At 37.1% G+C, this 18,085-nt stretch overlaps 1 protein-coding gene across 1 annotated transcript; it reads left to right on the forward strand.

The window, feature by feature from the left end:
• The first annotated feature begins 6,752 nt into the window (after positions 1–6,752).
• On the forward strand, positions 6,753–8,758 carry LOC128584602 (importin subunit alpha-1-like). The gene has a single exon (XM_053589641.1). The coding sequence runs from the start codon at positions 6,888–6,890 to the stop codon at positions 8,475–8,477; it is 1,590 nt and encodes a 529-aa protein (XP_053445616.1). The 5' UTR covers positions 6,753–6,887; the 3' UTR covers positions 8,478–8,758.
• The last annotated feature ends 9,327 nt before the right edge of the window (positions 8,759–18,085 follow it).

The following is an 18,085-nucleotide window of genomic DNA, read 5'->3' on the forward strand; positions in this document are numbered from 1 at the left end:
CAAGTTTCTCAGCTAATGAGTTGCTCCGTGGTTTGAGTAAAAGAGTTTCTCCACAAGGACCAGGCCTTTTCCAGCTAAAATGCCTGTAAGAAATTTCTAGAAAAGAGAGAAGTACATGAATATGTGTTTTTTTATGCAGTAAATGAGTCAGTGTCAAATGAGTGTGTGAAAAGTGGATATTATCACTTCAACAACTGGATGTTCTCTTCATGACTTCTCTAAATTTACCACTCTCTAGAGAGAAATTAACTTAGCCCAGAAATAATGTCCTCCATTTCACTGGAGAAACTGGCTTCTCTGACAGTCGTCACTAAATGTATATTCTTAGTAAAGCATCACAAGAATGGAGAAGCATGAATCCTATGTACTCAATCTTGATATGAGGACAATTAATGACAATTAAGGTTATGGGGGGGGAAGCAGAAAGAGGGATGGAGGGAGGGGGGTGGGGCCTTAGTGTGTGTTACACTTCATGGGGGCAAGACATGATTGCAAGAGGGACTTTACCTAACAATTGCAATCAGTGTAACTGGCTTATTGTACCCTCAACGAATCTCCAACAATAAAAAAAAAAAAAAATGGTCAGACTCTGCTAACTGGTAAAAATTTACCCAAGATCCTCCATAGGAACAAAGTGTGTGATAGAGAAATCTTTTCCTCTTGTTTTGTATGTGTGAAGAACCTGTAAATAGCTGCTATTAAATATGTATATGTGTCACTAATATATTACTGGGAGAAATTATGAGGGGGAAAAGAGAACAAGGTGTAGAGAGACAAAAAAACAGCATGGAAAGAGAAAGAGAAACAAAGGTGATGGGGAAATACAATAGATAGGGCAGGTAGATGTTAAAAAAACTAAGTAGAAGAAATAAGGAAAAGGCTACAAGAAATGAATTTCCCCTTTATCAAATTACTAATTGAAGCTTTTATTAACCTAGTAGTTTTAATATATTTGTTCAGAAAACATTTATCTTACATTTAGCCTTAATTAACACTGCAATTCAAACCGTATTTACGAGTATACCCTCCTAACACACGATAGTAGATTATTTTTAGAAACATATTTTATAAACTATTTAGACATATATTCTTTATGCTAAGACTAATGATATTTGATAATCAGTTAATAGCATTCATGATTCACTATTGCAATACTGAGAGAAAAACTGATGAAAGAAAAATTTTCTGCATCAGTCTAGATATTGACATTTCTATAGATTCAAGTTGACAAATAAGTTTATTCTTGTATGGTTGCACTCAGTAATAGATAGTGATGGCTTGGGTGCTGAGTTAGGAAGGATATTGATGTCAAGGGCAGGCACAGCACAAACAAGTGTCAAGTCTTCCATGGACACGGAGAAGAAATTGTGTCACACATCCCAGATATTTATGAACTACACTGCTTAGTAGAGTAGCCACTAACAGGTGGCTATTGCATACTTGAAATAGGGCTAGTCTACATTGAGCTGAGGTATATAATGTAAAATACTCATTGGACATTAGAGACTTAGTATGTAAAGTATTTTGGTAAATTTTTATATCAATTTCAGTTTAAATAATTTTTACAAATGGAACTCCTAGAAAATTTTGAGCTAGGCATGTGGGTCATGTTATATTTATATTTTACAAGGCTGTTTGAGAGCATCAACTCAAATGATAGTTGCTGATCATGAATCAAAAACATATTAAGCCAATATTCTTTCAATTTTTACATGAATCCTATACTACAATACAAATACACTGTTGACTTTTTTGGTGATAAGAAAACCTGAGTATAGAATAGAAAAACAAAACAAGTAAAACAAAAAACAAAAACTTAGTAAAACAACATTTACTAAGCATTTATAATATCCTAGGAAGTATATGTTATAATCCCATTGTACAGATAAGGAAAATGAGGCATAGCGTCCTTAAGGAATTGATCAAAGTCGCCAGTCTGGCAAGAAGTGACATTGTGGTTTAAATCTTTATAGTCTGATTTAACTACTGTTTTATACTCTCTGCCTTAGGCTCATAAAATATGTAATGTGTTTAAGATTATAATAGACTGTCTTACCGTTATTTGATCTTTGACAAGCCAATTAAAAACATTCAGTGAGGAAAAGATTCCCTATTTAACAAATGGTACTGGGTAAACTGGCTGGCGACCTGTAGAAGATTGAAACCGGACCCACACCTTTCACCATTAACTAAGATAGACTCTCACTGGATAAAAGATTTAAACTTAAGACATGAAACTATAAAAATACTTGAAGAAAGTGCAGGGAAAACTCTTAAAAGAATCAGCCTGGGTGAATATTTTATGAGGAGGACTCCCCAGGCAATTGAAGCAGTATCAAAAATACACTACTGGGACCTGATCAAACTAAAAAGCTTCTGCACAGCCAAGAACATAGTGAGTAAAGCAAGCAGACAGCCCTCAGAATGGGAGAAAATATTTGCAGGTTATACCTCTGATAAAGGTCTAATAACCAGAATCCACAGAGAACTCTAACGTATTAACAAGAAAAGAACATGTGACCCCATCTCAGGGTGGGCAAGGGACTTGAAGAGAAACTTCTCTAAAGAAGACCGACACACAATCTACAAACACATGAAAAAAAGCTCATCATCCTTAACCATCAGAGAAATGCAAATAAAAACTACTCTGAGATATCACCTAACCCCAGTAAGAGTAGCCCACATAACAAAATCCCAAAACCAAAAATGTTGGCATGGATATGGAGGAAAGGGCACACTTCTACACTGCTGGTGGGAATGCCCACTAGTATGTTCCTTCTGGAAGGATGTTTGGAGAATACTTAGAGACCTAAAAATAGACCTGCCATTCGATCCTATAATTCCTTTACTAGGTTTATACCCAGAAGACCAAAAGTCACAATATAACACAGATATCTGTACCAGAATGTTTATTGCAGCCCAATTCATAATTGCTAAGTCATGGAAGAAGCGCAAGTGCCCATTGACCCACGAATGGACTAGCAAATTGTGGTACATGTATACCATGGAATACTATGCAGCCTTAAAGAAAGATGGAGACTTTACCTCTTTCATGTTTACATGGATGGAGCTGGAACATATTCTTCTTAGCAAAGTATCTCAGGAATGGATGAAAAAGTATCCAATGTACTCAGCCCTACTATGAAGCTAAATTATAGCTTTCACATGAAGACTATAACCCAAATATACCACAAGACTATGGGGAAAGGGCCAAGAAAGGGGAAGGGAGGGGGGAGGTTTTGGTGGAGGGAGGGTAATGGGTGGGGCCACATCTATGGTGCATCTTAGAATGGGTACAGGCGATTGCACTAATGTACACAGCTATGATTTAACAATAAAAAAATACAAATAAATAAAAAAATAAAAAAGGGAAATAAAAAAATAAATTTACCATTAAAAGGAAAAAAAAAGATTATAATAGACTCTAGAGAATCCTTAATTAAACACTTCAAAATTGGCATGACTCAGGTAAATCGTGAGTCACTTTTTGTGGTATATGATGTGTAAAAACTTCAGGACATCATGTTAATGATTATTTCTCAAAGGATATGCACTTTCTTGGTGGAATTCCTAACAATCCTAGGTACCTATATCCTTGCGTTCATTTTTTACTTATGAGCAGAAGAAAGGTAGGTGTTGAGAACTGCTGTGAAGAAAAACAACAGAAGTGCATCTCACTAATGATTCCTGCTGAGTGACGGCCTCTGTGTTTATTATTACTAACTGAAAGTGTCAATGACACAGTTTGTATCTTATTTGTTGTAATTTATGCTATAGTCCAAAGAATGAAAGCCTTTTTTGATTTTAACCTTTTCCCCTAAAGTTAACCCTAACGTTTACCCTATGCTGTGGTCTAAACATTTATGTGCCCCCAACATCTATACATTGAAATATACTCCCCAACGTGATGGTGTTGAGAGGTAGGCCTTTGGGAGGTGATTAGGCCACGGGGAAACCTTCATGGAAAGGATTAGTGCCTGTTTTGGAAAAATTCTCAAAGTGTGGCTTTCTCACCACAATAATCATCAACAGGGAAGTCTTCTATGACCAAAGGTCGGGGGGATTTCTCTCCACCAACAAACAAGATCTTGGTTCTGGGAGCAGCACCTGTGGCTCAGTGAGTAGGGCGCGGGCCCCATATACTGAGGGTGGCAGGTTCAAACCCAGCCTCAGCCAAACTGCAACAAAAAAATAGCTGGGCGTTGTGGTGGGCGCTTGTAGACCCAGCTGCTCTGGAGGCTGAGGCAAGAGAATCACGTAAGCCCAAGAGCTGGAGGTTGCTGTGTGAGCCGTGTGACGCCACTGCACTCTACCGAGGGCAGTAAAGTGAGACTCTGTCTCTACAAAAAAAAAATCTTGGTTCTGCAGTAGACACAAGCTTGGTGTCTCTAATTCATTTCTGACACTATCTGCCCAGACATAGAATTAGATCCTACAGGATGAAAGCTCAGTCCCTTTGACTGACACCTCCTTCCCACTAGTTGCAAGCTGGGCATCCAGAACTTCTGACCAGCTGGCTTCAAGTTGGGGTTCCTACAACCCCCTCTTTGAGTTCAATTAGTTTTATAGTGTGGCTCTTAGAAGCATTTACTTATGTTTACCAGTTTGTTCACAAAAAATATTTTAAAAGAGATAGATGATGATAGATAGATAGATAGATGAACAGATATACAGGATGAGGTGATGTCTGAATGGGCTCCGAGAGCATGAGCTCTGTCCCTGTGGAGTTGAGGTGCACCGTTGTTCTGACATGTAGACAAGTTCTTGTTTACCCTCCTGTCTGACTCCACGTGCTCAGCTCTAAGTTCTCTTAACCCTATGCCCTTGGATGTTTATGGAGGTTTCATTTCACAGGCATGAATAATCAAAACACTGGGCATAAGTGATCAACTTGACTTTCAGCTCCTCTCACTTCTATGCAAATTGGGAAGGTGTGGGACTGAAAACTCCAATCTTCTAATCTTGCCTTTGTCTTTCTAGGGACCAGCCTCATCCTAAAACTGTCAGTCAACTTTAGTATATGAAAAGACTATACTTTGCAGATTCTAAGGGTTTTAGGAGTTGTATGTCAAGAAACAGGGATAAAGACCAAATATACACTTTGCAGCCTTGCAGTGCCCTCATAAAAGAAACTGCAGAGTGACTTTGCTCCTTCATCACGTGAGGGTGCAGTGAGTAGGCAATATGGCGGAGGAATGGGCCTTCACCAGACTCTACATATACCAGCTTTTTGATCTTGGACTTTCTAGCCTTCAGAGCCCTATGGGGGGAAAAATGTTGTTTATAAGCCACCTAGTCTATGATATTTTTGTTATAGCAACCTGAAAGGACTGAAACACCCTTTAAACATATCTCACTAAACATAATCTCTTGATAAGTAAATTAAAGGTTTGCATGGAGCTAGCCTTCAGAATAATATGAAATATATTAAAATTACCATGTTTGAGAATGGCATCTATTTTGGATGAAAAGTGATGAGATCAGAGTTCAGCTAATGAAATAGATTAACTTTCTAGTTTATTTCAATGTGAAAAATTACCCTGACATTTTCTCCCCCTCACCACACTCACACAGTCTCTGGTCATTGCAGTTTGGGTGTCCTTCTTCCTTATCCTTGCCTTGGACTTGTTATGATATGGTGAACATATGAAGAGAAACAACTAGTCAGTCAGTTTTAGATAATCATACATCTGTGTCAAAGTGACAATGGTTTAAAACCTGTAGTAAATAGTGTCACATTCACTCTATTCACATTGATATAATTATGTGGAAGTCAACCAGAGTTATCTTTTCAAATTGCTTATTTGTCCCAGAATTATTCACTATAATAAAATATCCAGTATGAAGTTATATTATCCGTCTCAAAGCAAATCTTCTCATTCACATGTTAATTTGCGGTAAAAGAGGAAGGATACAGAGTCTTACCTCCCAGGTGAGGCTCCATGGTGGTTCTGGGGGCTTGGACACTCATGGTCTCCTAGGAAGCAGCTGGGGCCATGAGCGTAGATTAGATGCAGCACTAGATTCTCTTTACAGCAGTATCTAGACCCTCCTTTCTGAGCATTAGGAGAGTTGGTGGGTATCACTGTAGTAGGAGTAAATGTCTAGTGCTTAGAAAGTTCAGGGACTTTATACTCAGAAAACTCAAATGTGTTGGTCTTAAATTAAACCAGTGCCCTGTTGACTATGTTATCACAGCAATCTGTCAGTTTTACCTCTATGCAAATCACACAGCTCTATCACATTGATCTTGACCACTCCAAATAAGTGGCTGTTGTGGATGGTATTGATAAGGTGCTGTGCTGGGCACAACTTGTCACAAAAACACTCTGACATGTATGAGAGGTTATTAAATCCCACTCACAAGCCCTGTTCTAGTTTATTGTTTTTTCTCTTCTCCTTGTCTTTTTGCCATTTCTGCCTTTTCTTTTTCTCCCTTATTTTTTATAGATCTCAACATAATCTTTGAATCTTTTGCCATACTTCAAAAGTCTCTAAATTTTCTTATACCAACTTCTTTGACTCTAAGTGACCATCACTTAAATTATCCCTGAAAAACTGTAAGCCAAATCAAAATAAAAACAAATAATAAAGCCTGCTAAAGTTCTGATCCCAGTGGATTGTTTAAAACTCATGTATTTTGAAAATGTAGAGATGGCTCCATGTCTTATTGATACCAGTTTTCCTCAATTGTCATTACTAAAGACATTTTTGTATATTTTTGATCTTAAAGATGTTCACATTAATAATTGTCCACAGTGACACCGTGTTCTGCCTGAGCTGCAGTGGACGTTTCCAGGGCGGCCGACCCAGATCTTCTGAGTCCTGCACCACCTCCTGTGGAAGCCTGAGCTAGCTGTGCAGCTATCTCCCTTTGTCTCATAACCATGTCCACCAATGAGAATGCTAATTCACCAGCTGCCCGACTTAACAGGTTCAAGAACAAGGGAAAAGACAGTACAGAAATGAGGCGACGCCGAATAGAAGTTAATGTGGAGTTGAGGAAAGCTAAGAAAGATGACCAGATGCTGAAAAGGAGAAATGTAAGCTCTTTTCCTGATGATGCTACTTCTCCACTGCAGGAAAACCGAAACAACCAGGGTACTGTAAATTGGTCTGTGGATGACATTGTCAAAGGTATAAACAGCACCAATATGGAAAACCAGCTCCAAGCTACTCAGGCTGCCAGGAAACTACTTTCTAGAGAAAAACAGCCTCCCATCGACAATATAATCCGAGCTGGTTTGATCCCAAAATTTGTGTCCTTCTTGGGTAGAACTGATTGTAGTCCCATTCAGTTTGAATCTGCATGGGCACTAACTAACATTGCTTCTGGGACATCAGAACAGACTAAGGCTGTGGTAGATGGAGGTGCTATTCCAGCATTCATTTCTCTGTTGGCATCTCCCCATGCTCATATCAGTGAACAAGCTGTGTGGGCTCTAGGAAATATTGCAGGTGATGGTTCAGTTTTCCGAGACTTGGTTATTAAGTATGGTGCAGTTGACCCACTGTTGGCTCTTCTAGCTATTCCTGATATGTCATCTTTATCATGTGGTTACTTACGTAATCTTACCTGGACACTTTCAAACCTTTGTCGCAACAAGAATCCTGCACCCCCATTAGATGCTGTGGAACAGATTCTTCCTACTTTAGTGCGTCTCCTGCATCATGATGATCCAGAGGTATTAGCAGATACTTGCTGGGCTATTTCTTACCTTACTGATGGTCCAAACGAACGGATTGAAATGGTTGTGAAAACAGGAGTTGTGCCCCAACTTGTGAAGCTTTTGGGAGCTACTGAATTGCCAATTGTGACTCCCGCACTAAGAGCCATAGGGAATATTGTCACTGGGACAGATGAACTGACTCAGGTTGTAATTGATGCAGGAGCACTTACTGTCTTTCCCAGCCTGCTGACCAACCCCAAAACTAACATCCAAAAGGAAGCTACATGGACAATGTCAAACATCACAGCTGGCCGTCAGGACCAGATACAGCAAGTTGTGAATCATGGACTAGTCCCATTACCTGTTGGTGTTCTCTCTAAGGCAGACTTTAAGGCACAGAAGGAAGCTGTATGGGCTGTGACCAACTATACAAGTGGTGGAACAGTTGAACAGATTGTATACCTTGTTCATTGTGGCATAATAGAACCATTGATGAACCTCTTAACTGCAAAAGATACCAAAATTATTCTGGTTATTCTGGATGCCATTTCAAATATCTTTCAGGCTGCTGAAAAACTAGGTGAAACTGAGAAACTTAGTATAATGATTGAAGAATGTGGAGGTTTGGACAAAATTGAAGCTCTACAAAACCATGAAAATGAGTCTGTGTACAAGGCTTCATTAAACTTGATTGAGAAGTATTTCTCTGTAGAGGAAGAGGAGGATCAAAATGTAGTACCAGAAACTACCTCTGAAGGCTATACGTTCCAAGTTCAGGATGGGACTCCTGGGACTTTTAACTTTTAGATTGTATAGCTGAGGCACAAAGTTGTTGTGTACTGCGTTTGGTATAAGTTTGTCTTAACTATTTCTCTACTACGAACTCTTTTTAAACGTGGTTTGTTATTGTAGCACTTTTTACAACAAAACTATACTTGAACAGTTCCAAACTGTACATACATACTGTCTGGAGCCTATCCTCTGAAAGGGTTTCTTATTTCTATGTGGAATTTCATATCTTGCAGTGTCCTGTAAATAAAGATTAAAGTCTACCCTTTTCTTTACTTAAAAAAAAAAAAAAAAAAAAAAAATAATTGTCCACAGTATATAGACTGCTTGAGAGTTCTACTGTAGGAGAACCAATTATCTTCTCTGTGAAACTAAACTATACTTAGATACTGTTTGATTCTTAACAGGGTTTTCAAGAGGAGTTTACTAGGCTAGAGCTGACATTTGTCTACATTGCATAGTTTGGAGGATATAAGGAAAGATTCCGTCACCAAAAATAAATGGATAAAGAAAAATACCATTCAGGAATCACACCATCAGTAATTTCTATACTTTTATTAAATATTACCCTTTGTGGACTCTTATTTTGAACTAAGAAGATAATCATTTCTCAATTGGCATACGTTCATTGTCTTCCTCAGAATAAGAAGATTCTAAACTGTATGAAAGTACTGTTGCATAGCAGGGGAGAAAAGAAATAGAATCCTTGTTGGGAACCAAAAAGAAGTTCTAGATCATTAGATACAGATCTCCCCATTTTGCAGACAAGGCAAATAAGGACGGGAAAAGAGGTGGTCTGTACTACCTCATATATATGTACCCTCATATATATGTACCCTGCCACATACTCAGCATACATGGCGTTCTTGGGTAAATCTCCAGGATGGTCCAAAATGGAAATTAGTATAATGCCATGGTTGTCTACTTCCCCTGTACCCTCCAAGGCCAGTATTCAAAAATGTCTTCCTAAAATATTAAATTATAACTATCTGAGAAAAATACATTAATTTAACTTTTTTCTGCATTATAATTTCCATTGGTCAGGTACTTCTATTTCCCTTTGAATGGAAGTGATTTATTCGTAAACTATGACTACCACCATCTGCTACTTTTCTTTTCCAGTAACCTATTTTTATCTTCAAAGTACCCTGGCCTTATATTCAACACCTTGGTAAATATAAAGCAGCCTCTTCTCTGTTGGCTACAACGCTACCACCTTATTCCCTAGCACCTAAAGAACTGTTGTGCCTGTTTTTATTACCTTTCATCTTTGCTGAAAATGAGAGACTAGGAGGGGAGACAAGAGAATGACTCTATCATAGGCTGCACTTCAAAAGAGCCTTGATCATGAAAGGAGGTGAGGACCATGAAATTAACTTTCTCTTCATGCATACAATTAGCTTAGCATTAAGTAATTTACTCTGTAATTATTGTGAAATCCACTGGCCTCTAAAACTGGGTATACTCTTAAGATGAATTTAATTTGAGTTTCATTCCATTTAAAGAAAAACTATATTAAGTCCATACCAGGGATCAGATATATTGTAGGCTACAATGAAGAAAAAAATTCAGTGCCTTCTCTCAAAGACTTTGTGGCCTAGTCTGTGGTCCAAATATGCAAAAAAAAAAAAAAAAGAAATTAGTATAATATCTCATACATTGGAGGAAAAATATATTCTTTGAATTTTATGGAGAGTATAGAGTGAAGCAAGTTCTAAGAGGCAAGTATAAAATGCTTACAAATCCAGAGGAGGAAGTTAAACAGAGTGAACATATTTCTGTGTTTTCATTTTAATTCATTTAAGTTCCTTCTGACTTACACACTGCCCTCTCCCTTTTCCATCAACATACACACGAATCCTCATTCTATGAACAGGACTATATTGACTGCTCTACCACACATCATTTCTCTTCTCAAATTTTATGAATTCATTTTTACAACCCATCAAGTGACCAATTTTAGTACAAATGAAATGCAACTGGTTATTTAGATGAACTGACCTTTTCCTCCCAGAGCTATGTGGTTTATATTTTCTTTCTACTTTTTCATTTTATTTTATTTTATTTTCTATTTTCTTTTTTTTTCATTTTGTAGAGACAAGTCTCATTTTGTTGCCCAGGTTGGTCTTGAACTCATGGCCTCAGCAAGCATTCTGCCTCAGTGGGACGTGTATGTATGTATGTGTGGAGGGGGTTATATTAGTCAGGAAGTCACCTGCCCTTCTGTAGAAAGTTGATGATAATTAAGATACTGTCTTCTCATGACATTTATATTCTTATTCTTTCTACCTACAGAAATAAAATTTGGATTACACTTATTTGTAGCATGTGTGGTAAGCTATAAAAGGCTAATCAGAGTTTGCAAACTTGTTCTCACTTCCTGGGTATGAAACTCTACAAACATACAGTACAAAGGTTACATGAGAAAAATATCAAGGATGGGAGTGAACACAGCTTCAACAATGGCACTCTAGCCCCCTGCAGATGTGCAATCACATTTTGTGTTCAGTGAAGCCCTGGCAGAATGAGAAACTTACCAGTGTGAAGGAACAAAGAAACCACAAGCCTCTCTCTTTACCACAATTAGTAGGAATAGGAGAGGGGAATCTACTTTTCCCCTCTAAGATAATTTCTAAAGCTGTCACACCATGAAAACAGATGTTTCTGCTGAGAATCAAGGACAATTGAAAAAATGTTCAAGGGAGATTCACGCCTTCTAAACCCTTTATCTATATTGAGAGTGAAGGTATAAAATTGTTGAAAGTTGGAGAGGTGAAGTGGACTTACTCTGCCCTTTACCTGAAACTTAGGGAAAGGGAGCTATAAGCAGCCATCTGTATGAATATGTATTTGAACCTTTCAAGGAAACTGCAGCAATATATATATGAGGATATTTTTCTGAGGAATGCATAAAAGCAGCAGACACACACACACACACACACACGTGCATACACCCACAGCCAGCCAGTGAGTGCTAGTTTAAATATCTGTGAAATTCATAGATAGACTTCGAAGTTTATAGTCATAGTTGGCAAGATGTGGAAGGAAAAGTGGGTGAGAAAAGTTGACTACTTGATCCTTTGCTAATTCTCTTTAGCATTAGATTTTACCTAGGTCAATGAAGACGTTTGAACTCTACAGCAAGTTGTAATTTCAGATTATTCTGAGAAGACATATATTCATTGAACTGAGACAATGGCTTCTGTCTTTTAGTGACCAATATAGCTGCATTACCTTAAGTGTGAGCATTTTTTTAAATTTTCATCCAGGGAATGAAGAAAACCAAATACCCATAGTGTCTACCAATGGATAGAAGAAAACCATCTGGCATTGCTTATGATTATTTGTCATAAATTGAGCAGCTTAAGTGTGACAGTTGCATGTTCATTACTGCATCATGAAGCTGACACCAGCTGCCCACAGTGTATCACACCCAGTATGACTGATTTATTGAAGCATCTTAACTTCTCACAGTTAAATAAGAAACCATTTCATTTTTCCACTACTTGGCAGTTCTCCTACATACCCCCCTTTCCTTTGATTGATCTTTTGCTAATTTTTTGACTAGAGTCCATATCAATCACTTGAACTTATTCAAACTATGTCATTTCATTATGAAAATCCAGTCCTTTTCGTTTTTGAATTTCATTTAAAACACTTCTTAACTTCCCCATATCGCAGACTAGACCTAGCTGTGGTTTCAGCAGCTTTAGGTAAGTAGATCTGGGTTCCTATGTTGGACCTGAGCTTACCCCAAGTAGTTAGGTTATCTTGGTGTTTGTCCTGTAGTAGCGAACCTGCAGATGACTCTCTCCTATAGAGGTCTGCAAACCTGTAATCGGTTTCAATAATGAGCAGGTTTGATTTGCTGGTCTCAGTATCACAGACTCGTTTATAAATCTAAGTTATTTTCCTTCAATCCTGTCTCAAGTCACATTTAATATCTTCCATGTGGCAGGCAGTGTGTTGGCTGTTTTGCACAATAAGAGTGCTAACCAATGTCCTTTAAGGTCTCTGAGAGCCTTTCTCTCTGAATAAATAGGGTTTTATTCTCCTGGTTTTTTTCCTCCCTCCTTCCTTCCCTCTTTTATTCTTTTTTCATTTTTTTGCATGAGGAAACTGGACAAAAGGAGTGTGTGCTTTCCCTTCTTCTGTTTCCTTTTTAGACTTCTTCATTTTTAAGTATGATAATAGTTGTATATTTCCATAGGATATGTGATGTTTTGCTTCAAGCATGCAATGTGTAATAATCAAATCAGGGTAATCGGGGTATCCATTATATCTTGCATTTATCATGTCTTTGTAATAGGAATATTCTAATTCTACTCTTTAGTTATTTAAAAGTATGATATGTGTAAGTTATTGTCAACTCTAGTCACTTTGTTGTACTATCAAATATTGTTCACTCTAATTATTATACTATATTTTTGCACCCACTAATCACCCTTAACTTATCCCCTCCTCTCTGCTACCCTTCCCAACCTCTGGTAAGTGACGTTCTATTCTCTGCCTCCATAACATCAATTGTGTTTAATATTTAGCTCCCACATAAGGAGTGAGAACATGTGAAATTTGTTTTTGCTTAGTTTATTTTACTTAACTTAACATTCTCTAATTCCATCCATGTTGTTGCAAATGACAGAATTTCATTTGTTTTGTGACTAAATAATATTCCATTTTGTGTAGGTACATTTTCTTTATTCACTCATTCATTTATGGACATGTAGGTGGATGCCAAATCTTGGCTATTGTGAATAGGGCTGCAATAAACATGGGAGTACGGATACATTTTTGATACACTGATTTCCTTTCCTCTGGATATTTATCCAGCAGAGGGATTGCTGGATCATATGGTAGTTCTATGTTTAATTTTTTAGGAACCTCCATACTATTTTCTATAGTGGTTGCATTAATTTACATTTCCACCAACAGTATAAAAGGGTTCCTTTTTCTCTACATTCACTTTTCTCTCATGACATGATCTTGACTTGAGAAAATCCAAAAGACTCAACCAAAATACTCCTGGGATTGAAAAATAAATTGAGCAAAGTCTCAGATTACAAAATCAATGTACATAAATTGATAGCATTTCCACATACTGAGGATAGTCCAATTGAGAGTCAAATCAAAGACTTTGGAACCAGAAAAGAGCTTGAATAGCAAAGGCAATCTTAAGGAAAAAATATAAATCTGAAGGCATCACATTACCAGACTTCAAAGCTCTAGTAACCAAAACACCATGGTATTGATTAAAAACAAACAAACAAAAAAACAGAAACATAGACCAATGGAAAAGAACAAGAACCCAGATACTAAACCCATCTACCTAAAACCAATTGAACTTTAATAGAGCATATAACAAGAAATACCAAAGAAAAGAAACCCTATTCAATAAATGGTATGGGAAAACTGGATAGCCAGACTCAAAAGAATAAAACAGGACACATATCTCTCACCACTCACAAAAATTAATTCAAGGCCAATAAAGACTTAAATGTCAGGCATGAAACCATAAAAATTCTGGAATAAAATTCAGGAAAAACTCTTCTGGCAATCTGCCTAGGCAAAGAATTCATGACCAAGACCCAAAGGCAATCACAGCAATGACAAATATAAACAAGGGAAACTTTATTAAATTAAAAAGCTCTACCTAGCAAAGGAAATTACCAACAGAGCAAATAGACAACCTACAGAATGAGAGAAAATATTTGCAAATTACACATCTAATAAAGCAACACTATCCAGAATCTAAAAAATTTAAACAAATCAACAAGAAGAAAAACAATCTCATTAAAAAGTGGGCAATTAGCATGAACATGAGCTCATTAAAAGAAGATAGACAGAAGGCCAACAAATATAAAGAACAATGTCCAGCATCACAAATCATCAGGAAAATATAGACTAAATTCACAGTGAGATATCACCTTACCTTTTGAATGTTTTTTATTACAAATTCCAAGAAAAATGCATGCTGCTCTGGTTGCAGAGAGAAAGGAATACTTACACACTGCTAGTAGGACTGCAAATTAGTCCAACCTCTATGGGAAACAGTATAAGGATTCCTCAGAGAGTTATTAATAAAAGCAGACCTACCATTTGACCCTAAATCCCACTACTAGGTATCTACCCAAAGGAAAGGAAGTCATTGTATTAAAAAGAAACCTATATTTGAATATTTATTGCCCTAGGCTTTACAGTCACAAAGATGTGGAGTCAGCCCATCAATTCACCAGTTGATTAACAAAATGTGGTACATGTGTACCACGGAGTACTACTCAACCATCAAAAGAAATGAATTAATGTCTTTTTGCAACAATTGGGATGGAACTGGTTTCCTTTATCCTAAGTACCTCAATAATGGAAAAATGGGTTCATGTGGGTCATACATCTTATAGACTCTGCTGCTATGAATTCATCCTCTCTGGATCTTTTTTGTTGTTTGGGGGAGATTTTTTTATTACTATTTCAATCTCACTGCTTATTATTTGTCTGTTCTATTTCTTCCTGGTTGAACCTTGACAAGTTGTGTGTTTCCAAGAATTTGTTCATTTCTTCTATGTTTTCTAGGTTATATACATAGAGATTTTCACAAATCATAGATTGAAAACATTTCTATGATACGAGTTGTAATATTTCCTTTTCTATTTCTGATTGAGTTTATTTAGGTCCTTTCTCCTTTATTTCAGGCCAATGTAGCAAGAGGTCTATTGATTTTGTCTTCTCAACTTTTGGATGAATTGTACAATCAAAACAAAAAATATAATCCTTTGTATTGTTCATTTTTTCTTATTTGTTTGCTTTCCATTATATTTTGTTCTGTTTTGAGCTCTTTTATTTATTTTCTTCTGTTGGATTTGGGTTTAGCTTTTTCTTCCCTTTCCAGTTCTTTGAGTTGGAACATTAAACTGTAAATTTATAATCTCCTTGTCTTTTTGATGTGAACATTAAAGGATATGAATTTCCCCCTTAGGAATGCTTTTACTGAATCCCATAGATTTTGATAGCTTATATCCCCTTTGTTGCTCATTTGAGGAATCATTTTTGACCTAATTCAGCAGTTCAGCAGTATATTGTTTAATTTCCATGATTTTGTATATAGAGTTGAATGTTTCTATTGTTATGAATTCTAGTTTTTTTTTTCCACTGTGGTCTGGGTCTGATTTTGATTTTTTTTTCTGAATTTGTTGAGATATGTTTTGTGGCCTATAATATGGGCAATCTTGGATTATAGTCCCATGTGCTGATGAGAAGAATGTATATTCAGTAGTTTGGGGTTGAATGTTCTTTAAGAATCTGGTTTCTTTTCTTACTATTCACTTATATGCTTTTCTTTGAAATACTCCTGCTAGCATTACTTTTAAGACAGGTTGTTGATAAATTCCTCAGCTTTTGTTTTTATTTCAATTTTATTTCTCCTTCATGTTTAAAAAATATTTTTGTGGGATATAATATTTTATGATTAATATCTTCTTTCTCCAGTACTTCAAGTATGTCATGCACTCTCTCCTGGTTTGTAGGTTTTCACTGAGAAGTCTGCTGCCAGACATATTGGAGCTCCTTTCCATGTTTTATATCTCTTTCTCTCTTTTCTGTTGTCTTGCTTTCCTCAAGACCTTTTCTTTATCTGTGACCTTTGGGAACTTGATTATTAAGTGCCTTGAAGTAGTCTTGTTTGGGCTAAATCTACTTGCTTTTCTATGATCTTCTTGTGCCTGACTATTCATATCTTTCTCTAGGATTGAAACATTCTATTATTTTTCTTTAAATAAACTTTCTACTCTTCTTTTTAAGGCAATTACCTCTTACATTTGCCATTTTGAGGCTATTTTCTAGATTTTGTACTCATGTTTTCTTTTTTTTCTTTTCTCTCACATAGTTTTTTTTTCCCAAATAGCCTGTCTTTTGCCTAATTTTTACTCCTCTTTACCAATTCTATTAAGAGACTCTACTCCATTTTTCAGTTTGTCAGTTTAATTTTTTGCCTTTATAATTTCTGCTTTTTTTTGTTAATCAAATTATTTTAATCTTTTTGTTAATTTTTTCTCATGGTCTCTGACCTCCTCTTTTTTGTTTTCAATTTCATTGAGATTTTCAAAACAAATATTTTAAATTATTTTCAGAAAGATTATGTATCTCTGTCACCCCAGGCTTTGTCACTGTGCCTTGTTCAGTTCATTTAATGAGGTCATGTTTCACTAACTGTTCTTGATGTTTATGGATGTCTGTTGAAGAGTTATTTACTTATGTTAATCTTCATGGTCTGAGCTTGTTGAGACCTCTTGTTCTTGTGAAGGCTTTCTAGGTATTCAAAAGGAATTGACTCTTTGTTCACTCATATCTGCACTGTGTACTCTCTACCCCAGTATGTGACTCTTGCAGATTCCTGGCAGTACTGCCTTGGTGGACTTGGGTATAATAAGGGAGAATTTCCAGGACTACCAGGAAATGTCTTTCATTCTCTTTCCTCACTCTCTGTGCTGCTGGAGTTGGTAGAGGAGTGATTTAGGCACTCCCTTTGGCCAACAAATCTAGGACTGTGCCAGATCATACATGAAGCCAGGCCACTCTCACCCAAAATAACTACTGCCTGGTTATCTCTGATGTTTACTCAATGAACTGGGTCTGTCCTTTCAGGGCAGAAGGTTATTTTCTGTCCCACAGTAGTTTTAGAAATGCCATCCAGAAAAGAACGGCCTGGAATCAGAGTCTTCAATAGCCTGCTTGGTGCTTTATTTTTGCTCTGATTGAACTGGGACCCAAGTTGCAAGATAAAGTCCTTTGTGCTTTTCCTTCTCCTTTCCACAGGTGGGAGAAAACCCTGAATAGCACTGACTGGAGTTGGGGGAATGTGACACAGGTGCTCACTTGGCCACTGTTGTCACTGGGTCATACGCACTCCAAGTCCACTGACTCAGAGCCATCACAGCTAAAGACTTGCCTAAGAACTTCAGACTTGGTGGCCTGACTGACTTTCAAATTTATTCTGGGCCCTAGGCAGTTTTTGTCAACAAATAGTGGAGCTACCCAAACTCAGGTTTCTACTACTGTGGTGGAGAATTTCCTATTGGTTGGACTGGTTTAAATGCTCCCCTTTGGTGACCAGCAGAATTTTGCCCTGTACTATATTCTTCTGTGACAGAATGGCCCTGTGTTCCAATGCAAAGTCCCATAATTACTTCACTCTCCCTCCCCAGGCATGATTCTCTCTTTACCTGTTGCTAGGACAGTACTGCCAAAGAATGGGGGAGGCAGGGCACAGGCAATGTAAGACTATCTTTGCTATCTTCTTTAGTGCCTCTTTTCTTGATATAATGTTAAAACCGGGTACTGTGATTGCTCACCTAATTTTTGGTTTTTCTGAAAGTGCTTTCTTGTATGAATAGTTGTTGAATGTGGTGTTTCTGCAGAGGGAAGATTACTGGAGGGGTCTATTTGGTCATCGTCCTCAAAACATTTTTCTGTTCCTTTTCTGACAATTCAAAATAGAGTGCTATCTTGTTTTCAGAGATCCCCACCCACCCAATTACTAGATTCTCTACATACAATATCACTTTGTCAACAAAATTACCAGGATTTCTGGACCGATGACAGGCCTTTTCCCCCCAAAATGTGTTTTTGACAGGTCT

The sequence above is a fragment of the Nycticebus coucang genome, chromosome 4 (genome assembly GCF_027406575.1).
Source record: "Nycticebus coucang isolate mNycCou1 chromosome 4, mNycCou1.pri, whole genome shotgun sequence".
In the NCBI taxonomy this organism is placed as follows: Eukaryota; Metazoa; Chordata; class Mammalia; order Primates; family Lorisidae; genus Nycticebus; species Nycticebus coucang.

Coding starts and splice junctions, on each gene's coding strand:
- LOC128584602 (XM_053589641.1), top strand. CDS start 6,888: ATGTCCACCAATGAGAATGCTAATTCACCAGCTGCCCGACTTAACAGG.